The 27,290-nt window shown below is 40.3% G+C and overlaps 1 protein-coding gene across 1 annotated transcript in view; it reads left to right on the top strand.

Moving 5' to 3' along the window:
• Positions 1-8,480: 8,480 nt before the first annotated feature.
• LOC150081391 (protein lin-28 homolog) overlaps positions 8,481-27,290 on the top strand; it is a 324,578-nt gene continuing 305,768 nt past the window's right edge. The window contains exon 1 of the mRNA XM_090379260.1: positions 8,481-8,578. Within this exon, the coding sequence (XP_090235386.1) occupies positions 8,494-8,578 (85 nt within the window). The 5' untranslated portion in view covers positions 8,481-8,493. The remainder of the gene's footprint in view (positions 8,579-27,290) is intronic.

Raw genomic sequence — 27,290 nt, 5'->3', positions numbered from 1 at the left:
AATTGTGTTCTGATGTTGATTTTCTGTTTGCTGGACGAAAAACCCGAGGTTCCGGGAGAAAAAACCATGCTACCCTCGTCAGAGATCGACTAACTCAGCTATCTTGTGAAAAAAGCCCATACAAATTCCTCTCGTCATCGCCGGGACTCGAACTCAAGTCTTTTCCACCCCGTGTGGGGTGGATGGCGATCCTACCAACTGTGCTACCCACAACAGTAAATAACAGGTATATAAAGGCAAGTGGAATACACTACTTTATAGGTACAGAGGTATTCTATTGCCTATAGTTTAGGCAATAGAATTGTTCAACTTGATCACTATATATGAATATCATTATTGGGATTATTTAGAAGAGCTAATTCCCTACCTTTCGCCTAAACGCAGGTTTTGTACATGTTTTTCTAAGTCTGCTTTGCTCAAACTTATTCCTATCATACAACATCAATTTATTTTCAGCGATGTGCCAAGCCCATATCATACCGATATATGAAAGTTCTTACTTGTATTACTGAATTCTTTTGCCTTTGCTTTACTCCAGCTAACTTCAAAGGATTAAATTCTGATGCTCTAATCTAAAAGCTAAACCATTTTAATATTTATATGTTTTCATTAAAACCTGAATCAAATATGATTTTATTAGGTATCTTTGCTAGTATCCCTGTGCTATTTTTAGGTTCATGACGTGTCATACGCTGGACACTGTTGTTCTATGCTATTCTTAAAAAAAAAGGACAAAAAACTATTCCGTTACAGTTAATCACCCTCTTGGAAAAAAGTGAAATGTCTTACCTAGTGAAGTTTTATAATTTCGTACTTGAGAATGGATCATTACTCTTCGCAGTTCTTGAATGAATGACTTCAGTGGAATTTCTGTAAGGGATAAAGAGCAGTGAAATTTTCTTCAACAAGAATAAATGTTTTGAGTGCATGTTTACTGTTTTTGTTATAGATATTAACTCACTGATATTTAGCGCTTACTTCTTCTTCTCCAGGTTCCGTGTTCAATTTGAAAGTTGGACACCAACATTTTCCAGTCAACTCTTGTCTCTTGCTTTGTGAAAAAGTTCTTGTGTCGTAAGACCCCCTGTACATTCTTTAATGTTATCAAGCCACTTTTATCTTTGTCCTCCTTTTGCTCTTTTGCCTTTAATCTTTCCTGTCAGGATTATGCAGGTCATATTGAGGGCCTCTTATAATATGCCCGAGGTAGGCAGTCTTTCTCCTTGCAATTGTAGTTAGTAGTGTTCTTGTGGTCTTTGCTCTCTTAAGGACCTGCTCATTGGTGACCCGATCGGTCCATGGAATTTGAACATTCTTCCGAGAGTCCAGATATCAAAGGCTTCCAGTTTCCTGATTTCCGCATGACCCAGGTCTCGCATCCATATAGGAGGGTGCTCCATGTGTAGCATTTGCCCATTCGATATCTTTTCTGAAAATCTAATTTAGTGGCACAGAGGAAGTTCTTAAGATTCTTAAATACCTCTATGGCCCGACCAATTCTGCTTCAGTTTCTGTGACTGGTCATTAGTATTTATAAAGATCTTCCCCAGATACTTAAAGCTACTCACTTGTTCAATGGGGTAGTTGCCACAGCGTATTTCGATTCCAGGCGAAGTGTTTTTGCTTATGACCACGGATTTGGTCTTTTTGGCATTAATTGTTAAGCCTATTTGTTCGCTTCACATAGCGCCTCACAGAGGACCATAGTTACTGTGGTTCTGCTTTGTCTCAAATTACTGCCTACAATAATAAGAAATAACTTTCCGCTCTGCAGTTTATGATTATATATGTGGCCAGAAATACCGACTGGTCCTAAAGTACCACTTATACACTAAACGTCGGTCAATGTTAAAATTAATTTATGCATTCGCTGCATGTTATTTAAAAACTTTCAACGCTCTTCAAGCTCAAAAGATGGTCGTTCACAGACAGAGCAAACACATCATTTCCAATTGGGAAAAAAAAAATTAATCTATAAGGAACTGAACTACCATTTTCTTTTTCAACGTGCTTTCAAAGTAAATCATTTTACTTAACGACCAATCCCAAGTAAACACTCCTTGTGCGTGGGAATATTTTAGAATTTCCATCATATTAAGCAGATAATGAACACTATCAGAATATGTTAAGTTGCCAACGACGTTCAAGTGCTGATTGCTTGAAAATTGGTATCCGTGGAAACACCAAGGGACCATAGAATAGTGTAGGTTCACTGGGTAGCTGTTTAGAAGTGAAACGCAGGAAAAGCGTAATAATATCATCTTCCCTTCCGCTGATGACTCGTCACTTGTGTGTCTAACAGAGCAAGACATTTGTTACATCTACTCCATAGCTAGCCCTTATGTGTCTCTGCCGCCAAGAGAGAGAAAAGAAAAACACGAAAGCCTGCTCCATTCACATGACACTACGAAGAGCGAGCCGCTACTGCACTTTCCGCTCAGACCGGATAATTGTGGTATAGGTTTCAGCGCGTGATTCCGACTAAAACAAAGGGTCACGGAAGGGCTGTTTTCCGCTCAGGATTGTCATTATCTCCGCCATTACGGTAACAACAGATCCTGTTGTCTTGGCTACGGTCGACAGGCTTGCCGATCATCTCAAACCCGCCGGCCGGTAGGAGACCGTCAGAAAGAGAAAATTCAACACGACAAAAATAGATGTTTTTAAAATGCTCACGTGAAAATCGCTGTTTCCTTCCCACTCCCCTCTTACCATTGCCACTCCCCGAAGTGATCTACGAGAAGGGGATGGAATGCGTGTTAGAATGCTGTCTTCCGCTTTTTCCACAGTTTCCTGTGAAACTCTGCACACCTACGAGCCATCATCCGTAAAGAAAGCGGACGCTCTCAGGTGTTCGCTTGAGTTGGTTGATCTTCAAAAATTTCGCGTGAAGTCCTGTTCACCGGAAGTTTCATAAATTGTAACTAGAGAGAGAGAGAGAGAGCATTATTTAAGTGTAATTAAACCATCAGTTGAGTCTAATTAAATTACTTAAATCATCTCACGTCATTTCCGATTATCGTTCTTTATAAAAGACAATGATTCTTAACAAGCCAATTATTATATTTTATGGCAACGTTGCCTAAAAACATGGGTTTTTTCTTCTTTTTTTTTTTATGAAACCACCAAACACAAAAAGTATTTAGAACCAATCGTAAGGATCTAATACGTTTTCGAAATATGTTTTGGGCCTTCCACCCATTCTTAGACCTAGAATGGAAAGCTGAGAAGACAGAATATACTTGTTGACATTAGACTTGAATTTCTGTAGATTATAATTTTCGAAAAACATGCGAAGGAAGGTTGTTCCAGAGAACAGAAGTAGAAGTGATAAATGAGGAAGAGAAAAGTTAGCTTTGTGAGTATGGAGTTGGACAATGGATGCATGATGACTTTGACACGGTTTTTGAAGAGTGGGAATCACAGATGCCAATTCAGAAAAACAGCACTTACGGAAGTATCTATAGACAAGGCATTCAGCAGAAACTTAAAGGTCTATAAGATAGAGATTGGAGAGACTTTGTAAGAGATGGGTCAATAATTCACCTGACTGCTCCCTCTTTTGAATAGAGTCTAGAAGCTTCAGAGGAGTTTTGGGGCACAATAACAGATATGGGAGCAATATTCCATGGTAGGGTGGGTTTGAGATTTATGCACAATGAGTAACTGCAGAGCAAAAAAGAAGACCCATTTTTCGAAGATAAGCATGGAGTAGCAGATCGCTTTTGTGAGAAATAAGACAAAGTTACATATAATTTAAAGATAAAAACAAAAAAAAAATTAAAAAACAAAGATAAAATAATTTAAAGATGAACGGACACTATAGCATAAGTGAAAAAAATGACCCAGCATTCCCAGTGGTTTCAGTTATGCCTTAATAATCCATGCACGCTGCTGGAAAATTATTTTTAGATGTAATGTATAAGTATACTTTCTGGATTATTTTCACAATGAGAAAATAACTTCTTTGTCGCATTCTAGCAAGCTTTTGCTGATGTTATCAGAGAATACTTACGGATATCGCTCATTTCAGGATTTTCCCAAGCAGTCTTTACTGGAATGGTTGAAGATAAGATTACAAACAAAAGAAAGCTTTGTATTTTAATTTATAGCTGTTTAGCTTGCTTTAGCATATCAGAAGAGGGCTAGATAGTTCAAACTCAATGGTCTAGTTTAGTCAATATGGCCACGGTCGCGTCAAGGCCTTTAAGCATCCAGATGTAAAACAAGAAAACTATAAGCCATCCGGTATGGAGGTCCAAGTAGTACTCCACGGTGCCGTTGCGGCGCTAGCTCTCAGGACAGTCTGAACACTGACCAAGTGTGTCAGAGAACACCAGCCGATTATTTGGTCATATCCAAGTATAAAATGATATCTGGTAGATGGTGGGTAACGTTGTTGGTCTTTGACGGTGTGGAAAGTTCATTTCAACAGAAACGTTCTTTCAGCTCTCTGTAGAAAAATCCCCAGTTTCGCTGGCCAAAAAAGCTCAGAAATACTTCCTGCAGAATGGAAAGAACTTTAATGGGCCAAGTGAATCTTTCTCGGGCAAGAGAAGCTAGGATTTTCTGCTGAAAAATCAAGTGATAGACTAAATTTTGTATTCTATAATTCCCCCTCCTCTCTTCCAAACCAGTCCGAACATGTGCGGCAACTAGTTGCAGACCAATTTTCAGCGAGTTTGAAGTTGGACATTAAAAGGTGCAGTTTTACAGGCATGATGCACTGATCTGATGGCGTTATTCTGCCAGGAGAAAATTACAAATAACAAAACTCAGCTTAATAGTTATAAAACCGGTTTTGAGCCTTTCAGATGCAAAAAGCTATTTGGATCAACGCTTTCTTTTCAGATGACTCGAGAAGTTAACAAGAATCTATTTTGAAACTGATTCTCGAAGTATTCTCATCTCGCGAGAACGTGGCACACGCTACCATTCCCTTAACAAAAAGGAAATAGTCGACCATTGGGGAAGTTGTCTGATAGTGTGCAGGGAGGTATCCTAATACGGGGATGTACCTATCTTCGCAACTTTGAGTAAGTCTTAGAGCTCAGGAAGTCTGGGTGTGAAAATTAATGTGGAGCAAAAGGACAAAAAGAAAAACAAAAATTGTCATATTAGGATTACCCGAGAACAAACTCATCTACCTATATGTAATAAGTCCACTAATTTCGGGAGTTCTCTGGTCATTTTACCTGTTTTTTTGGAAAAAAACACTGGAGTTTCCAGGAGAAAAAACCTTGCTATTCTTGTGTGAGCGGACTAACTCAGCCACAGAGTTAAAAAAAAAAAAAAAAAAGCCCATAAAAGTTCCTCGCTTCATTACTGGGATTAAAACCCGGGCCTTTTCCACCGCGTGTGTGAGGACGGTGATTATAACCACTGGAAGAAGGAAAAGAACAAACAAAATGCGCTCAACTCCGAACTTATAAACCCATGTGTGTTATGCCCATAAATTGTGTGTTTTCTATGGTCGATTTACCTGTTCTATTTTGGTGGAGAAAAATCTGAGTTTCCGCAAGAAAAAAACTTATCTGCGCCTGAAACCGATTAACTCAGCCTACGGAGTGAAAAAAGCCCATAAAATTTCCTTGTGTCATTGATTGGATTCGAACTGGAGTAAAAGGACAAAAAAAAAAAAAAAAAAAAAAGAAAAAGAAAAAGAAAAAAAAGTCATATTAAGGTCATCCAAGAACTTATATGAGCATGTTTCGAGGGATGGGGGATAGAAGAGACCTTGCTATCTACAGTAAGCCCGAGACCGACTAACTCAGCAAAAGAGTGAAAAATGCCAGTAAACTTTTCTTTCGTCATTGACGGTACTCAAAGGGGCTTTTCCACGTGGGGTAGGAAGGACAGTGATTATAACCACTATGCTACCACCGCAGACGGAGGAAACGGATAGGAGAGTTTCCTTTACCTGGACAGAGCTTCCCTTGTTGGTTTTTGAAGCGCTTTTCCGTCTTGGATCCGGATACATTGCACTTTCAGGGTGCAGCTGAGTTCATCTTGACAACGAATTAATTGCAAGTGGCCATCCAGATCAAATCCGAACCAGATTTCGTATGAGCATCCGTGAGACATTTTAAGGAGCGGTATTAGGGTCGTTCATCGATTTATTCCTAAAATTAAAAAGTACTTGTCCAATTAACTGCCAAACTCTCTGCCTCAGATTCTCTCAGAATATTCTCACAAAGCGCTGCCCGAAGGTAAATTTCATATCTAGTCTTCTGTTACCCTCTAAAATCTTGCAATTGCATCATCTAATTCTTACTTAACTCACCAGTGAGAATATTCTTCCCTCATTCGTTTTACTAATTCCGTCAGGATCTTAGACACTGCATCAAATCTCCCGCTTCCAAGCTGCCCTAGGTGCCATGCTCTGCAGACTACATAATCATTTCCTCATAGGAATACTGCTTAGTGCTCCACACCAGTCTAGTCGCCCAGTGACATCCTTCTCTCCTTACAAATCTATAAATCATAAACAGAACATCATGTGTCCTTCTTGCCGCCTGTTTACACTACACATTGAACTTTGTCCATTTGGTTCATAATCCCCAAGTGTTTCACATCCTAGACATCCTTTAATTCCTTGCTCCCTCAGAGCCTATAAACTACTTCCGTTTTTCTGTTTTCCCTACAAGTACAATAGTAGCCTGGTAGGGTTAAACTTTAACTGCCATTTTTACTCGCAACCGTTCCAAATCCTTTTAAAGAGAACAGCTTGTTTTCGATTGTTAACCGAACTTCTCAACCGTTAAGTTGTCCGCACACTTCCTAAATGATATTGAGGACAACTCAATATCATTTAGGAAGATAAAAAAGAAGGGTCCGAGCAGTGATCCCTCGGGGACCTTACTTGCTATCCAGTTATGGCCCCACTGTGTCTCCTGTTGCCCTCGTGGGTAATAGAGTGATTATGATGGTCGTCCTCCAACACACTGACAGAAAAGGCAACTCACTACTGGTCTATAATTTCTCACCATTCTTCAGCTCTTTCCTTACAAGTTGGGGAGAGGTTGGAACTTCTCCAGTCCAAGGGAATAATCCCTGAATTTAATGATAACCTCATTTATTCCGAGTTCGAATATTTTCAATGACGCTAAAATTTTTTATGGCCTTTTTTCACTACTTGGCTGAATTATTCGGTCTCAGGCAACGGTTGCATGTTTTATTATTATTTTTTTCTCGCAGAAAGTCGAATTTTTATGCATCAAACAAAAAATCGATCGAAGAATACACCCAATTACAAACTAATATACGCCTCATAGCTGATTTGACATTTAACACATACACGCACACAAACGCGCACATCTCCTATCCTTCAAACAACCCCTGATACAGCAATGGATCTTCTTTGTTATCGCGACCTCAATTTATGCAATAACATCTCATGAGAACAGTATTAAACTTTAATGAAATCGAGACATATATGAAATGTTAAAGTTGTTTCTTATATCCAGCTGTTTTAAAACCTCGTCAGAATAATTCACCAGATTTGTTAAGCAATACTCCCCTTCATGAAACCATGATGAGAACCACTTAGGATACTGTTCTTATGGAGATGACCCTGACTGCATCTTTAATCATTGACCAGTGACGCACCTATAAATGTTGTGAGGGGCTCTACGTTTTATATTAGTAGCGTTAAAGCGTAAACACGTGACAGTCCATATATATAATATAAACAAAATGTTTTTGGGGGATTAGTCCCCATCACCCCACTGGATGCGCGTATTCCATAGATTTTATAATTTTACCAACAACAGAAGTTCTTTCCTTATGAACATGGGAAGAGAACATGGGATCGCAAAATAAATTTTCGTGTACAGGTTGTTTTCATTAAAATTTTAAAAAGTTAGGATAATTTCAAATGGACAGGGGACTTTTGGGGCACCCTGTACTTTCGTTTTTGACAGTTACGTTGTGTACTTGCGATAACTGTAACATATCTATGACCCTCTACACATCCCCAACAGGTGTTCGTCCCAACGACCTTCACATAAAGGGGAAGGTTACTTTACTGACACGCATCCGCGAGTTCAGCTTATCCTTCGACGATGGTGCGTGGGATCGCACGCGAGAGCCATTTGAACAGAAGCTCTTGCACGTGCGGGACGCACGACCCCCGTTAAAACTTAGTTACCCAACTTGTCATGTGTAGCCACATCTTAGTCAGCTTCCGTGAGTCGTCGTAAGGCAGCCGATGAAAATAACCAACTGGCTCCTTCCCGCCTGACGTGCGGCGTTCGCTAGATGACGGAGAAGAGAGTTTTGGGTAGGGGATGGGGGAGAAAATTGAAGGAAGAGGAGGCCATGAAGGGCCAAATGCCCGTTGTCATCCCTCAGTATTTGCTTCATTTTTCTCTCTAGGTCCTTCTTCGTCTTGCTTGTCACATCTCACTCGTTTCCTATAGGACAATGGCGCTGCAATGTGTGTGTGTCCTTTGCTTCATTTGGCCATAATCCACGTGTGAGTGCAAATGTGAGATGTTCCGAAACGCCACTGATCTACGCCAGTGCACGGAACACTTGAAGAATTGTAGAAAAACGATGTCGGAAAGCTTCTCTCAATGTAAGCATTATAATTACATCAATAAATTCGTATGATGTTAATATATTTTTGTGTATATTTTTGTGCGTGTATGTGGCAGAAGGAAGGGGAAACGGATAGATAGATTAAGAGAGAGAGAGAGAGAGAGGGGAATTGACAGAGGAATGGAATACTAATATGGGTTGGAGGAAGAAAGAAGAAATATTCAATTTAAGTGGTTAGTTTTTATTCGAAGATTTAATGACTACTATTGTAGAATCATAACGGTAATGAAGTCACTATTTATGTTTAGCTGGATGAAAGTTTTCATCCAGGCATCACCTCATAGAACCATGGGTTTCAAGAAATAAAAGTCGCGATTATGGTCCACAGAGAATTGCAATTAGCATTTAGCCAATGTAATGCATGTTTTTGGAAAACATCACAAGACTTTAATTCAAGGGGATTATTTTTTCGCAGTATTCATATTAGAATTGCCTACATTACTATTATACAGTTAAGCTGAAGAATACAATAAGTGAAGAAGCCACAGATATATATTAACAACATGGCGGCGTGATTTCGATTTTAATTTGTGTGATACCATAATTATTTGCATATATAAAAATATATGAAATTACTGATTTTTTTGTTAATATTTACATTTTGTTCGAGTATAGCATAGTGACATGACAGTTAAATAAAGTTACCCATGGCAATCCTACCATCTCTAATCCATTCTCTATATCAAGCTGGATCTCCAACCATGGACCTTCATGATCCAAACAAACCAATCATTATAATGATATACTTGCTTGTATTAGCTTGTATATAAGCTAAACTCATCATGAAAGAAATCGATTTTTTAGGCATCATAAAGAAACTAGTCATTATGAGAATAAATTAATGAAGTTAAAACAAAGCCATTACTCCAGTTCAATGGAATGAAATTGCAGGAGAACATGTTTACAATTAAGACTGTCCAAATTGTAGATTTGTGGATCAGCTGGATTAAACTGTTCGTTGTTTGATGCTGGCATACGTAGCTTCAAAAATTAACCATGATTTTAGAACTTATGCCATCACCCAGACAGAACCGTTTAGGAGCTTGCTGGCTCCTCATCGGTGAGTGGCTAATAGCCCTAAAGTGCTCTATGATCTTAATTACTTGCATACCACTAGGCATCTCTCATATTTTGAAGTTATACTTCGCAACTGGGTTGTCATCATTGCATCACCAGGGAACTTGCCCACCCACCAATTAGAAGGCAACAAGCTCCGAAACCGTGATGTCTGGGTGGTGGTGGTATCCGCCGAGAATAAGTAACGTTAGTCTTCTCCATTGGTTAAGCGTTACTTATTCGAGGTGGTGCAATATCATGGTAACTCGTTGTGAAGGTATTCACAATACGGGATGTGCTTAATAATGCCAATTCCTAGTTACTTAGTATCTGGCTGCGTGCAGAAATGATGCACTTGCACTGATTTACACAGAACACACGTAACTTACAGACAATATAATGACACGGAGCAATATGGCTTTAGTCGCTGATGCTCCTAAAATCCTATTACAACAAGAACAATTACAAACTGATATTAACTTATATACACTGTGCTGCCACTTTATTAGGTATACCTACCTAGTAGCGTGTTGAGCCTCCTTTAGCCTTCAAAACAGCCTGAATTCGTCTAGGTGTGGATTGAACAAGATGCTGAAAACGTTGTGCAGGAATGGAGTACCATGCAGACATGAGTGTGTCACGCAGTTCGAGATTGGACGGAGGTGTAGGCCTGCAGCGAACAGCCCTTTCCAGCTCATCCCAAAAATATTCAATAGGATTGAGATCCGTGGACTGAGCGGGCCACTGCAGCAAAGAAAAGTCATTGTCATGTTCCTGGAACTATTCCATAGTGATTCAGGCTTTGTGCACCGGTGCATTATCCTGCTGGAAGTAACCATCTGACTGAGGATAAACTGTCAACATGAACGGATGCACTTGGTCAGCAACGATGTTTAGGTACGATGTGGCATTCAGACGTGAATCTATGGGTATGAATGGACACAACGTGTGCCAAGAAAACATTCCCCATACCATAACACTGCCCCCACCACCTTGTCATGTCGTCAGACATGACAGTTCCATGGATTCATGTTGTTTTCGCCAAATTGTTAGCCTTCCATCAACATGATGCACCAGGAACTTCGACTCGTTAGACCAAGCAACTGTTTTCCAATCCTCGATAGTCCAGTGCTGGTGTTGTTTTGCTTACAGGAGGCGTGCTCTCTTGTTCTTCATTGATAACAAAGGTACGCGATGTGGCCGTCGGCTGTAGTAGCCCATTCGCGACAAAGTGCGACTAGTCGTCCGTTGCGATATTTTGTTCTCCGCACCAAGGTTGTATTCTGACGTGATGTGCGACATTGTGTCCCGTCTGTTTGCTTGCACAATTCTAGCCATCCTCCTCTGACCTCTCTGATCAACAAGCGATTTTCTTCCACAGGAGTGCCATTGAGAGGATGTTTTCTGTTCGTTGCACCATTCGATACACCCTTGAAACTGTGGCGCGTGAAAAGTTCAAGAGAACTGCCTTTTAAGAGATTCTTTGTCCAGCACGTCATGCACCTAATACCATGCCACGTTCGAAGTCCGTTAGATCACTCCTTTTCCCCATTCTTGCTACGGTTTGTACGCTTAACTGATACTAGAAAGGTTGTTCTGCTGCATTTATATCCACAACTGTGGTCACGTGACTTGCGACGTTGTGGGACTAGCCATTTGTGTGAACAGCAGGGGTGTACCTAATAAAGTGGCAGCACAGTGTATGTACATTTACAGACATAATATATATACGGAGCAACATGGTCTAAGTCGCACCTAAAATCCTATAACAAGAACATCATCATTCGGCACAAGGTTACTAATAGAGATTATCTGCCGTCTGATAATTAATCAAAAGAATAAGTTCCGAAACCAATGACAGCATGCCTTTAGTTATTAATAGATAACAGATTCGCTTAATGGGTAAAGTTATCCAATTAAAAATGATATTAGTTAACTTTAGGTTGGCTACTTGGACAGTGGTAATCGTTTCTAAAGAGCACATGCTCAAGCTCTGTCACCATCACTGGAGAGACCACAGCGTCCCCTAACAGTTGACTGTAAGTGCGAAGTGTTATATTTTAAGCTGTTTCGAACATGCAATTAACTGCGTTTGAAACGATCACCCCTTTTATTAATTATATTATTTATATGTAAGTTATTCGGTATGTACCACCTCATTGTCCTGTTGGCTACTGCTGTTCAAGGGTATGCACATGCTAAATAAATAATATATTAATTACATTACAAGGAATGGAATTCTCACCTCTTGAAACACTCACATCTGGTCCAAAGAAACACTCACATCTTGAAACACTCACATCTGGACCAATAAGATTTCCCTTTGGGGGAAATCTTATTGGTCCTTATTTTTTTTTTTTTTTTATACCAGAAATGGCATACTGACATTTTCTGAAGGGCAATGCCCTTGAAGATTTGCAGAGAATGTAGTTTATGTACGACGAAGCACTAGCTAATTTGTCTTTGATGTTTCTGACTTTTTAAATATGGAGCACATTAACCTATAGATTCATCGGAACAGCCCTGTACAACGGCACCACAACACCCCCTCTCACACCCTCAGGTTACTTTTTGCGGAGTTCCATGAAATACATGGCGTATTACCACATAAGATTAACTGAAAAAATCGCATTCTGAAAGCTGCTGAACCCATTAATATTCCTGATCCCTGAAACGATAACACATTCCAGGGAATCGGTGATTCGTTGCATTGAAGAAAATGGGAATCACTGTGAATAACAACTTTAGATGTTTTCCTTTTAAAATTTTTTGTAATTTTAATTTTTTGTAGACTCATAAATACATAGATACATGGACTCATAAATTTTAGTGAATGAAATTAGCGCATATGGACTTCGGTCCTGGTGGCACCTTTTAGGGAAGTACCTAACATGTCCATGTGATGCATGGTGTCCACTGTCCGGGCAGGTGGTGGTAGTTGTTGCTTAATATGGAATATGTTTTGCTGGCAAAAACTAGGACCCCTAGAACGTATGAATCAACGATTCACTGGTGAGGTCTACTGGCAGCTCTTAGGAGACTACGTTGAAGTTTTTCCCAAACAGGAACCAGATTTTTCAAGACGATAATGTGCCCTGTCATTGGGTCCTCACTGTGCATGAGTGGTTCGAGGAACACAGTGAAAATATCACCCATCTTGATTGGCCTTCAAATTCGCCCGAACTCAATCCGATTGAATATATGTGGGATGTTTGAACGGTAAGTGAGGTGTATGGACACGCAACCGTCATCTATTCCGACACTGTTGAAAGCCTTACAGGCAGCATGGCTGCAGATCCTTTATGGACGTTTTCAGCCATCTAGTAGAATCAATGCTTAGCGAACAGCGGGTGTTATCTGTGCGTGTTGGGTGACTCAACAGGGTATTAAAATAAATCAATTTTCTGTTTATACTCCGGGACGACCACATGGCCAGGGGAGTTCACAATATCGAAAGAATACAAGAAACAGCACCGTCTTTAGCGGTCAAGGGCTTAAACCCCGGTCACTCAAAGCACGTGTACTTATGTATCCTCGCGCTTGCTTGGCCACTTGGGTATGGTGGCCGTTCTAGGTAGGTGATCATAATTTAGTGATCACTGAGTGTACATTCTACAGTGAAGAATTACTTATGCTTTGTCTAATACAAATCAGTTGTATTTCTGCGCAGGTAGCACAGTGGTATCGTCACAGTCCTACCCACACCGGGTGGAAAAGGCCAGGGTTCGAATCCCGTCGATGACGCGAGGAACTTTAATGGGCTTTTTTCACTCCGTGGCTGAGTTAGTCGGTCTCAGGCGTGGATAGCAAGGTTTTTCCCCAGAAACTGGGATTTTTCGTCCAACAAAACAAGCAAACCGACCAGAGAACACACGCAATTTAGAGACACAATATGCATGGGTAGTTGAATTAACATTCTGGGTGACCATAATAAATAGTTTTTCAATCAGTTGTATTAATAGACTAAGCTTTTATACATTAATAAATATTATATATAATAGAGGTAATATGTATATGATATATAAAATAACTATTAAATATATAATGAGATGCAGCGTCATGCAGTATTCACCGGCAGGCAGTCTACAGCAGAAAATTCAGTGCTCACTGGTCACTGACATGCGATCCACCAAGTACGACTATAGTCGCCATACTCGAAGTTCAAGAACAAAAAAGCCAAGATGTTCTTTAATATTCATTTTTATTTCATGGATATTTATTTTTAATGGATATTCATTAAAGATTTATAAGAGTATACATGTGTTCGAAATTCCGTTTCTTGTCGGCCTGGATCTCACAGTAATGACCGCCGTAGCCAAGGACACAGTAGTACACGCGTTTGAGTTGACAGTGGTTTGCGTTCGAGTGACTGATAAAGATGAAAATGTTCTTCTAAGCTCTCTTATGAACTCCTCTGACATTATGTAGTCGTCCCAATGTATGAAGTCCTCCCTGGTAGTTTCGCCACTTGTCACTCGTTTGTAGAGGTCAGGGCCTAAATGAGGTCGATGACTGGAGGAATTTCTAAAGGCCTCTTCAATCGGGGTTGCAATTAGCCGATCTTAGGTGGAGGGAGTAGGTTTCTCCCTTGAGTTGTTGCGGGAATTATTTCACTCGACGCAACATATAAGCTGGCCCGTGAATACACATGCATATAGACATGATATGCAATAGATAAATATGGTCTAAGTCGCCGATGCTCTTAAAAACGAAAGCAACAAGGTATGAAGAGAAAACTTATTTATTTACTTTTCGAGATCTACACCCAATTTATTGAAGTGTTCCAGTACGTTGGCTGCGCACATAAAAATATGCAAAATGGAAGTCTAGAGTGAGCTTGGCTCTTCCCTGCAGTACTGTTCAACCCGGGCACATGGAGTGCCCATGTGACCAGTGATCAGCCGACCAGGGATGAGCACGCATCTGGAGGCCACCAGACTGCTTCTAGATAGAGGTAGTGGCTCCAAGGTTTGCATATATAATTGATCTAGAGATCGTGCATTTCCAGAGATCAAGTGCGGCACGCCGATGGTGACATTTATTCGAATTGCTAATTTTTATGTTCGTACACCTGTCTAACTGGCACGCTGTATGAAGGGATCCTGTTCAACCATTTCATGATTCAATATTCAATTCCAAAGAATTTGAATAAGATAACACAAAAATATCTCACACCTATTCTCCCCTCCATGCCTCAGAGGCATAGAGAGAAGATATTTTTGTAAAGGAGATACAGAAGATAATATTTTTGTAGATATTGTGAGCGTGGGGTTGCAAATTCAGAATGGCTCCTGTTGAATAGCTCATAAGGCCGAAATAACTCTTTTTCTTCGTCTTCTCAAAGAGTTGTTAATCCAGAGCCGGTGTGAGACAAGACTCTTTGGATAAGTGATGGAGATAATTGAATGATTAATAATCGATTATTTTCATTAAGACCTCTGAATTATGCCCATCACCACCTTGGAATCGTTCTCCTTTTAGAACTACGATTTCCTTTTTGACTTGATTTAGGCAGAGGGCCATCTGGGCATATTTTTCTTTGTTTAATTTGTAATCCAATCCAATAAAAGCAGTTTTTACAAGAAGCTTTATTTGCGTTGTAACCTGTAGGTTGTGATTAAGAAGAATATGAAGACGAAGAAGTGATTAAGTGGAATGGGAAGGCGAATTGATTAAGAGGGATGAATATTATTTTTAAACTAAAGTTGAAAGAGAAAATTAAATTAAATTAAACCTGTAAATTCTCATTGTAAAGTTTACACTTCACCACTGTTTTTTTAACATCAATCTACTTATAAAATTGACCTAAATTTGAATAGCAAAGTTGGTAGAATCGTCGTCCTCTCTACACAGGGTAGAAAAGACCTGAGTTCGAGTCTCGTCGATGACATGAGGAATTTTTATAGGCCTTTTTTACAACATGGCTGAGTTAGTCGGTCTCGGATGAGAACAACATGGTTTTTTCTCCAAGAAACTTGAGTTTTTCGTCCAGCAAACAGAAAACAGGCAATTTACAGATAGTATACAGGAGCAATAGTTGCTGATGATCCTAAAATTCTATTACAACAATAACCTACCAAAGCACTTAGTAACAGGCACTATAAATACACTTGGAGGACACATTAGTACAATATGATTTCGAATCCAAGATGCCACGATTGACGACATTAACAACCTTCTAGTGCGGAATGATAATAGGGTGCCACATAACCAATAGGTCTGTATGACATTTCAACGACACTGAAGATCTCTAGTTCGACAACTGGTGATGTGATCTGCAAATGGAAGCGGAACGGTGCTGAAACCATTACGAAACGACTCAGAAAACCTCGAAAGCTGACAAAAGTGCCTAGCACAGAATCGTCCGCTCGAAAGGCAGGTCGACGTTGTCGCATCACATACAGCATTCAGGGAAACGACTGGACGCATGTCAGCGCCATTACAGTGCGCAGAATGCTGCAAGATATGGGTTATATGGGCGTGCGTTACTGCCGACGCTGTCTAGCTTGGTGTAAGGTCCGCCGTTCTTAGACCGTAGACAAACGGAACTAAGCTTTGAAGTAACAAGCGTGACGGTCGTGTCTGAGTGTGGCGGATGACCAGGAAAGCTATCTTCTGAACTGTATTGTCCCGACAATGTAGTTTGGCAGAGGTAACGTAGCAGCACGTCGAGGAAGGCCTATACTTGTATCAGGAGGACAATGCTACATACTGCTCGCGTTGTGACGGACTGGTTTGAGGACATTAATGTCGAAAAGCTGGACTCTCCAGCCCAGAACCTTGACCTTAATCCTATAGAGAACCTTTGGGATCAACTGGATCGTCGGATGCGTGTGAGAAGAGACTGTCCAAATAACAAGAGCTGAACTAGTCGCTATTTTAAAGGCTAAACACTTCAGTAGTCGTTATCATTATATCTACAATCTCCTTACGCTCTGAAGTCAGTTCCTCCGAGAAAGAAGCCTGTTAACTGCGTCACACACGAGTTGCTTTGAACTCCACGATCTCTACGCTCGTTTTTATATCAGCCGCAGCTTCCGCACGTTGGTCCGGTATTTTTATCGTTTGTATATTTCGGCGCAACTCATCCACCTGCTTATTTGCATGCATTTCCGATCATTCCTTCTGGATGGTACAATTTCAATCAAAGAGTGTATTAAATTGTTGCGTAAGTTACACATATTCTTTAAAAAAAAAAAAAACATGAATTAAACCGGGAGACTCTCGGTCAAACCAGGAGAAGTGGCAACTCTAATTAAAGTCCGAATGTTGAATCCCGAGATGCACCGTTACATTAGTTTGAGATTTATTTTTGAAAATTTTATGCAGTTTAGCTGTCGTATTTGTGAAAATACAGCAGCTAAATCGCATTAAGAATATTAAAGGATGAATTTTACAAAAATGAGATATAGTAGTTTCGCCACTGCTTTGTGGATGGACTAAATTGGTTTCATGCAATAAAAAGAATGTGGTATTTTAATTTTGTTACAAAAAACTATAGCTTAGACCAGGAACCAATAAACGTTTTCCTAAAAGTGACATCAGAAGAGGTGTATAAATATAATGTGTGCCCTTTGGAGAGGAGTATGAGCATAGAAATACAAGGTGTAGCTAAAATGAAATGAGAATCGTTGCTTACCAACGCCTTACTACTGCACCTGGCAACAACATTCATATCATGCTTGTTTTTTCCTGTACAGATCAGTTTTTTGAAATCGGTTTAGTTTTGATTGAACTGTGCCTCTTTAAGTGAATCAGTGTTTTAACCCTTCGGTGGAAAAATGAGAAAAATTTAGAGAAAAAAATTGTTATGAAATTTTTAGTGAAATTCAGTAAAAATGGTATAGAAACGTTGGAGATGTTACGGAAAATGTGCAATGAGAAAACCGTGAGTCAGCCACGTGTGTACGAATGGCACAACGGGTTCAGAGAGGGACGAGAAGATGTCCACGAAGACAGGAAGACCACCAACTTCAACACAGACGAGAATGTTGAAATAATTCGAAAGATCGTACGCCAAGACCATCGAACGAGAATTCGACTAATCGAAAAACAGGTATACATTGACAAAGAAACAGTAAGAACAATTTTGACAGAGCGACCATGAGAAAGGTGTACACTCGAATGATTCGCAGTGAGAGAGTTTTTAACGGAAAACAAGATCCCAATATTGAAACACCTGCTTATTCACCAGATTTGGCGCCGTGCGACTTTTCTCTTTTCCCGAAAATTAAAATCCACCTCAAAGGAAAACGACTTGAAGATTTAGCAGACACTCAGAAGAACACAACGCAGCAATTAAAGGCGGCATCTTCCGAGAACTTCGACTGCTCTTTTAGATTCTGGAAATCGCGAATGGAGCGCTGCATAGGTGCGGCTGCAGTACTTTGAAGGGGATAAACATTGAGATGATTTGGAAAATATTTCTCGTTTCTTTTTAGCCGCACCTTGTAAGCAATTCGAATAATTATCACCATTAGTGTGCTGCAAAAAAATCTTCCTGCGTGCCACCTGCTGTAACGCTTTCTGAGCTTATCAATGCCTGGTTTAGAACAATCTAAAGTTTAATCCAGGCAAAGGTTGTGTCGTGAAATTAATTATATAGTATTGCAAACACAAGTTAGTTAAAAAATATATATCTAAATTAAAAATTTTCTCTTTATACTCCAGGACGACCACACGATCAGAGGAGTTCACAAGGTCGAAAGAATACAAAAAACAGCACGGTAGTTAGTAGTCACTGGCTTGAACCGTGGTGAAAGAACGCGTACTTTATTTTTCTGAATTCCTTATTTAAGTAAAATTAAATGCAACGAGGCATCATATCTTTAAGAGTATAATAGTCTATATAATATTGGTGGAAACACACCATAGACGTCGCCATAGATGCCTTGTTGCATTTAATTTTAATTATACCTTCTGGAATCTCTCATATTGTGGGATTATCTTCTTAACTGGATTGTCATGTCTGCAATACCAGGGTACCTGACCACCCACCGATGAAAGGCCAACAAGTCTTGAAACGGTGCCGTCTGGGTGGTGGGGGCCCACTGAGAATAAGTAACAATAGTCTTCTCTTTTAGTGAAGCGTTACTTATTCGAGGTAGTAATGTCTATTGTCTATGGTGTGTTCACACCAATAGTATGTTTTATTGATTTACATTTGTCAAGGTTAAACTTCATTTGCCACCTCTCAGCCCATCTGCTCAACTTTTCTAGATCCTGTTGCAGCAGTGTACTGTTATTAACAACCCTGCCAACCTTCGTATCGCCTGCAAACTTGGACATTAAGCCTGATATACCATCATCAATATCATTTATAAATACAGAAAACAACAATGGACCCAACACTGAACCCCGAGAAACTCCACTAATAACATTAGTCCACGAAGAGCAATGTCCATTGATTACCACTCTCTGCCTTCTCCCACTCAACCATCCCTTTATCCATAGCAGCAATTTGCCTCCAATGCCACACTGCTCCAATTTGTGCAGCAGTCTTCCATGTGCAACAGTATCAAAGGCTTTTTAAGATCCAAATATATGATATCAAAGTTATTCTTTGCATCCAGTTCCTTTGTGACTACATCATAGTATCCAATCAAATTAGTCAGACAAGACTTCCCCTTAACAAACCCATGCTATGTCCGAGCTATAACTGAAGCCTTGTCTAGATGATCCTGCAATGCTTCTTTAACCAGTGTCTCCATTAATTTCCCTAGAACAGAGGTTAAACTAATAGGTCTGTAATTACCTGTGTTTCCCTTTGATCCTCCTTTGTGGATTGAGGACACATTTGCACATCTCCAGTCCATGGGTACCTCAACTGAGTCCAGGGAAGCTCTCATAATTATGGCTAAGGGTTTGCTTACTTCCTTTGCCGCCTACTATAATGTAACTGGATAGATTCCATCCACCCCAGATGCCTTTCTTGTGTTTATCTTCGACAATTTCTCCTCCACTTTACTCTCAGTTATTACAAGATTATCTAGCTTACTGCCAGAGTTGAATACACCTCTGGCATTCCCCTCCCTGAATAACTCCTCATGTGTGAATGTCGATGCAAAATATTCATTTAGTTTGTTAGCTACCTGAGCAGGATCATCAACAGTTGAACCATCGATATCAAGTAGACCAATCTGATTCATCCCCTTCCTTCTAGAGTTTACATAAATAAAGAACTCTTTGCTGGTTTTCTTTGCATCGTTTGCCAAATATTTCTCGTTAGAGGGTCATAGTGTTGCGGGTAAGGCGGTGGTACACCGATGGTTTTCAGTGTCTCTTCCAGGTCTCTGTGAATGACTAAAGTCTGAGCTGTATGTGGTTTTTGTAGAGTTGTGTTGTGTTGTTATTCCGGTTAATTAGCCGCGGGGCCCCCTAGTGGGACCTCACATTGCCCGATTATCATCGCGAGAAGGTGAGCCAGGTAGTAGGGACTGTCATTCTTTGGCTAGGGCCAAAGAATGCCAGGGCCGCCTCAGCTTTCTGAACTAGTATCAAGAAAAAAAAATAATAATAATAATAATAATAAAAAAAAATTATCAATTAAAAAATTAAAACAAATTTTAAAAAAATTAAATAAAAAAATTATTTTAGAAAAAGAACAAAAGGATATAGACATAAAAGTGTGTCTAAAAGCAAGAGTTCAAAGCTGTAGGTCGCAGATAAGAAAGCTCATCTTACCATAAGGCGAAAGGAGGGATGGAGAGGGGACAACCCCAGGAACAGTCATGGAAGGCTGGTGTTCCCATGTGAGCGCCATTTGAGGCCATTTTGCAAGAATATACCACACTGTAGTACAGTGTAAGCAATGAATCCTACCTCAAAACGGATTTGCAAGAAGGGTTGATCACGCTCTGAGTGGAGGCCCCAGCGGGTATATAATCCCACACTCCAATGGTGGAGTGCCAGCAAGAAGGTAGGGTTTGTTAGAAATATGTTAGAAAGTCCATATGTTAGAAAGTTAGAGTTCCGATTGGAGGCCAAGTCAAGTAAGGATAAGGTCACTTGTGAGGTTTAATTTTAGTCTATGTTACATCTGCCATTTGGGTGAGATTCCGTTGTTTGCTCGTCTCGTCTCAAAGTCAGGCTGCGCAAATTCGGCAAAGGCAGCATAGTTATGTTCAACCTGCAAGAGCAGATGTTGTGCTGTGGATTGTCCTGAAGTCTGAGCCGAAAGTCCTCATATTTCGGGCAGGAGTACATAACGTGTCCCAACTCTCTTCAGCTCCACATGTACATAAAGGGTATAATGTTAACTTCAGTTTGAAAGGCCCATGTCCTGTTAGGAAGAAAGTTACATACAAGCCTGGTGGAACCACGGCGGAGGTTTTGGATTTGTGAATGTAACTGAAGGGAGGAATTTTTTGGTGATCTGTCCTTTGTCAGTATTATCTCACATCGCCTGCCAGGGGTTGCGTCGTATTTCCACGATTCTCTTCTTTTCTTGCATAGATTCATTCGCCAGATCAAGTAAAATGCCAGCTGTCTCAGTAGGGATGTTTTTCTTCAGCAGCTGGAAAAGTCCTCTCCGGGTGACTTCAAGGTCTAGAGGCATGTGTCCTGCAATTACCTGGAAGGCTGGGATGCTGACTGTACGACACGCCCTAGTGATTGTGAGCAGCAATGCTCTTTGTAACCCTTGTGTACCAAACAGCAGTGTCATAACAGACAATGGGGACAAAGATGGCATCATAGACGAGCGTCAAGGTCCGACGCTTGAGGCCCCAATCAACTCGGCTAATTCGCACAATCATGGCGGTATACTTTTTTTTTTATCTTGTCAGCTAGGTACATTATATGTGGATGAAAGGTAAGCTTCATGTCAAGTATGATTACCAAATATTTTACTTCTGGATAGAGCCTAACAGGGATGTTGGTTATTTTGATGACTGGTGGTCTTCTCAGCTGCAGCGTTCCTTTGAGAAGTACTGATTCAGTCTTTTCACCTGAGATGACCAAAAGGTGGGTCGCTGCCCAGCCCTGTAATTTTGTGAGAGCATTTTTTGCATACACTTCCAGCTCTGCTCTAGTGTTAACATACCCCACCAAGACCAAATCGTCAGCAAAGGAAAAAGACTCAACACGCTCGAGATCCATCCCAAGAAAGTCGTCCAAAATAATGGATCAGAAAAATGGTCCAAGGACAGCGCCTTGGGGGAAACCTAGAGCAACCATTCTAGAGAGGATTGGAACTTGGCAGTAACTGCAATATTGTGGCGGTTGAGATATGACGTGATACAGTTATATAGGTGTTCTGAAACCTTGGCATGCTGAAGTCTACTTAAGATTCTGGGCCACTAAAGACGGTCGAAGGCACCAGAAAAATGAATCATAACAGCAAGCGAATGCTTGAAATCAGTACGTGTTGATGTTGTGATCAGCCTCAGGATGGCTTCCTCAGTACCAGACCGTGATTTGAATCTAAATTGCAACGGTGAGACTGGATTTTCTTCCATGTAGTAATTGAAAAGCCGGTAAAGAAGAAATCTTTCTAATAATTTCTCTAGTACAGGAGAGAAGAGCAATGGGCCTATACGACTTTGGTTCTTCAGGCGCTTTGTCAGGACTTTTCAATATCAATTTAAGATTAGCTTCTTTTAAAATGGTTAGGAAACATCCATCTGCCAAGCACTTGTTAAAGGTAGCCAGTAAGAAGTTTGGGAAATGGTTGGCCAATTTTTTTAGGATGTCAACCTCAAGGAGGTCTCTTCCAGGAGTTTTGTTTTTTGGTCTTGTCCAGAGCAGCATTAAGCTCAGAAACTGTTCACAGCTACTCCACAATCCCGCTGGTGAGAGCCATTGGAGGAAATAATCATTTGCTGTTCCTCGATGAGCTGTTCTTTATCCTTAGGAAAGTCTGCGCGTGTAGTAGCACAGTGGTATCGTCACGGTCCTCCCCACACCGGGTGGAAAAGGTCCGGGTTCGAATCCCGTCGGTGACGCGAGGAACTTTAATGGACTTTTTTCATTAAATGCGATACATCACGCTCCAGGGGTCATTATAAATAAATAAATAATTCTTTATTCCCACAAGTTGCCAGAGGTTTACAAACTGAATGGATGCTACAAAGAAAAAAATGTTACATGTTTATGAGACATGTGTTCAAGGTACAATATAATGAATTTGTGCACATGGGAAGACTTCACGGTCCTCTGAAGGACTACGACAGATGTAGGTAATCCATATACAGTTGGAGGTGCTGAAGATCCTTTGCATAGCGGCAAGTGTTGAATGGCTAAGTTCCACGGTTGTGGTGAGAAGCACATGACGTCTATAAGCTGCGTTGGTGGCAAATCGATTGAAGTCAGTATCGAGTCCTTGGATTCTGTCAAACATCTGATTTAGTAGGAAACGATCCGAAAAGGCAAGCCTCTTGGAATGCACAGCTAAAGTTGGCATTGATCTTAGACGTGCAGAGGGGACGCGCCATGAACATATGACTCATATATTGGGTTCCGATATAATGGCGCTGATCATTTTTGCAGTGAAAACAAGTCTTCTCTCATCAGCCAGGTTTGGTAGCCCCAGTTCTAGTGCCCTGCATATGTTTCCTGAAAATTACAGGGCACTAGAACTGGGGCTACCACGCCTTTTAACCCTTTATCTACCGATGTCGTTTATGAAAATCAGAAACAACAGTGGTCCAAGAATCAATCCTTGGGGAACCTCACTTCTGACGTTACACCAATCTGAAGACTATCAATTAATCACGACCCTCTACCTTCTGCCATGCAGCCACCCTGCAATCCATCTTAGAATCCTAGTAACGCGAACATTTTCTGGCTTATGCAGTAACTTGTCATGAAGGACTGAGTCAAATGCTTTGCTAAAATCCATATAAACTATGTCGAAATTTTTCCCTACATCAGAGCTCATGAGTAACTGTGTCAAAATAGCTTAGTTAAACATGGTTTTCCTTAACAAAAGCATGTTGTGTCCTACAGAATGCTATTTCTAGCTAAATGTCCCTGTATTGTACTCTTAATCATTGCCTCTAAGATTTTCCCTATCACGTTAGTCAGACTAACCGGTCTATACTTACTGACTTCACCTTTAGTACTGCCTTTATATGAGAACTGCTTCGTATATTGGGGATACGTTAGCACCTCTCCAATCCAAAGGAATCTTTCCCGGGTCCAAAGATGCCCTCACAATTAACCTCAGTGGTTCAATACACTCTCTGGCCGCCTCCCTCAAAATTATTGGGTATATACCATCAACTCCACGGGACTTACTTGCCTATAGGCTCGATAGTTTTTCTAACGTAACAGCCATCTGTAATTTCGAAATAACTAATTTCATATGAATCAGCCTCACTGGCACAGCCTCTCCTCGACATAAAGGGTCTTTCGTCAGTAAAGATTGATGTGAAATACCTATTCAATTCATCAACAACATCAGCTGGGTTATCTAAGTCTTTCCTACACCCAGTGCACCAGGGTCCAATCCGATTCGTTTTATTCTTCTTTGTATTCAAATACATGAAAATCTCTTTGTCCCCATTCTTTGCTCTCTTAGCCAGTGCTTTCTCATATTCAGCCTTCGCCTCCCTGACCTTATATGTGGTACCATGTCATGTTAGGCCCATGCCATCACAAATCTTGGCTATTCTGGAGGCTAAAGTCAGATTTGTACGGAATAACACAGAAGCTACAGTCAGTCAAAAAACAAGCCAGTACAACAGTGGTAATTAAAGAGGCATTTCAGAACGCACAACTGGTCGTACCATGTCACGAATGGAGAGTCGCAGCCGATAGCTGAACCGGATTCCATTTGTGTTAACAAGAAGGTGCAGTTACAGAGGACTTAGGATCACCAACACTGGAAAGTGGAGGACTGCGAAAAACGTTTCCCGGTCTGTTTGATCCTGTTTAATTCTTGCTGTCTCACGCTGCTGGGAGAACTATGACAAAAACAGCATGAGTCCATGGACCCATCCTGACAAGTGTTAACTAAGCAGGTTGGTGGGTGGTGGTAGTGTAATGGTGAAGAGATTTTCGTGGTACACACTGGGGCTCCGTGATATAGTGATCTTGGAGAAGAGTCTATTGGAAAAGGTAAAGACAAAGATGCTTAGATTGGAGGGAGGTGAAGGCTGTTAATCGATGTCCTGTTATGCTTTTACTCCTATCTCCTGTTATATCCAATGCTATATACTGCTGTATACTCCTGTTAAATCCATTCAAGATTGGACAGTATATATCCTGTAACATATCTCTATATATCTATATAACAAATATCAGGACAGTATATATCCTCTATAACTGTCCATCACATCTTTCGCACCCACTTTGTGGATATTGTGGTGACATTTGCTCTTCTGCAGTCAAAGCACTCGTATGTAGCCTTTTTTAAAAGCTGCAACATTTGGATGACACACGTTATCTGGACATTGTTTCCAACCCACGAGGGCCAATTAAGGGGCCTATCTCATTCACTCTCTTCTTTCTTTTTTTTTTTTTCTTTTTTTTGTATTTACGTACGAAAAGGACCTTGTGGGTAGCACAGTTGGTAGTATTGCCGTTCTTCCGACACCGGGTGGAAAAGACCCGAGTTCAAATTCTGTCGATGACAGGAGGAGTTTTTATGGGTTCTTTTCACAAGGTGAGTGAGTTAGTCGGTCTCCGGCGATGGTAGCATAGTTTTTCGTCCAGCAGAAAATCGAATTCAGAACACACGCAATTTACAGACAATTTACAGCGTGCAACATGGCCTTAGTCGCCGATGCTCCTAAAACCCAACAAGAACGTACGAAAAGAGCTGTGTCCTCCATTTTTAGCTCTCTTTGCTAGTGATTTCTCGTATTCAGCTTTAGCCTGTGTTACTCCATCGGTGGTTTTGCTGCATGTACCCTTATAATACACATATAAATCAAGCTCCCGAGTCCTCGTAGTGGAATCGCCCCTGGAGTGCGATCTCACATTTGATGGGATCGTCCTCCTCTCCACACGCAGTGGAAAATTCCTGCTGTCTGTTATGTTATGTTAGGATCATGGTAATTTGGGAGCATCCATACGGGAGAAATTTTTATAGGCCTTTTTCACAATCTGGCAAAGTTAGTTGGTCTCAGGCGAGGGTAGCATGGTTTTTTTCTCCCGGACAATCGGTTTTTCATCCAGAAAACAGAAAATCGACCACAAAACACGAGCAATATTTACAGACAGTATACACGGAGCAGTATGGCTCTAGTTGCTAATGCTCCTAAAAACTATGCAATGCTTTTTTCTTTTGCTAAATTAAAATACCAGTTAACCACCTAGATTTAATTAAAGAATGATGACATTTTCCATTTATCGAAGTCACCGAAATTATACCTAGCTTTTGATATTTCTGAATAAATAAAATCATGAAATATCTCAAGAAATCTTTGCGTATCGTCCCCAAGCAAGACATTTAATATGAATAAAAAAAAAAGTACAGAAAATATTAAATGAGTATTTTGATCCAATGAAACCACTGGATCAATACGATCAATACATTCACCGATCCAAATTTTTTTCAGTCGACGAAAAAAATGTATTTTTAGAAATATGTTCATACCCTTCTCTATTTAAATTTTCCAGGAGATATGCAAAGAAACATATTTTAATTTTTATATTTAAGTGTGTGTGTGTATATATACAAAAGCTTATAAATTGGATTATAGGGGCAGTAGAAGATATGAGCATAAACGGAGGGTGAGCAGCTGCTTAAGGGATGAATTTTGTGGGTCTCTCCGAAATTACCATATCAGAGGCACAATGTATTCAGCTAACAATCTTGACACCAACACCTTAGTTTGAAATGTATTTCAAAATTAATTAATTCATTAAAATCATATATTCCCGTATGTTCTGTGCATATAGATACGGTTGTGTGTGTTGAGCGCCAAAGCTACTAAGGCTATGAGGCGTCAGTATATTGTGTCTGCATTTGCGTGTATTATTCGATCGATTTGCTGGCGAAAAACCAGTTTTCAGAGGAGAGAGAAAACATATAATGCTCGCTCAGGCCTGTTCCATCAGGCATGGGAATACGGTAATTATCACCACTGGGCCAAACAAGTGAATTATATCGTGGGCACAACCCATACTATATATGGATTATATTCTTTTATACCCAAGGATACATTTCTTTAAAAATTGAGAGGTGTATACTATTGCTGAAAAATATAATGCACCCAGTTTTCTTCTAGATTAAATACATTTTATTGAAATCGTATTATATGGATATAATATAGTCATATAATTTGCATACTACATATTATATAAAGCCACGTTCATTCATTTGATAAAAAAAAAAAAAAATCATGCAGAAACAAAATCCTGTTGAGCACATTTCAATTCTGTTGGGGAAACGCTTCAGAAAATACATAGTTTACTTCACAGGAGAGTTTAGTACAGTGTGCTTGGTGTTGATAGGTGTCACTGTGCAGCTATTCATGTGACCATCGACTTACGTCCTGCCGAGCGTTACTTGGCAATGACACAAGTAAACACAGACACACATCCTTGTCATTCCATCAGCAGAATGTTTATCAGTCTCGTGCTTGTTTCCCCCTTCTCCTCCCCACTGCAATAGCATATTCGCTGAGCCAAAGCTTTCAGTAAGTGGATACTCATAGAGCAGTATACAGTAGTTGTCTATGGAA

The sequence above is a fragment of the Mastigoproctus giganteus genome, chromosome 8 (genome assembly GCF_048544385.1).
Source record: "Mastigoproctus giganteus isolate SK-2022 chromosome 8, ASM4854438v1, whole genome shotgun sequence".
NCBI lineage: Eukaryota > Metazoa > Arthropoda > Arachnida > Uropygi > Thelyphonidae > Mastigoproctus > Mastigoproctus giganteus.
Note: the sequence above shows the minus strand (reverse complement) of the source record. Positions and strands in the feature narration are given on the sequence as shown.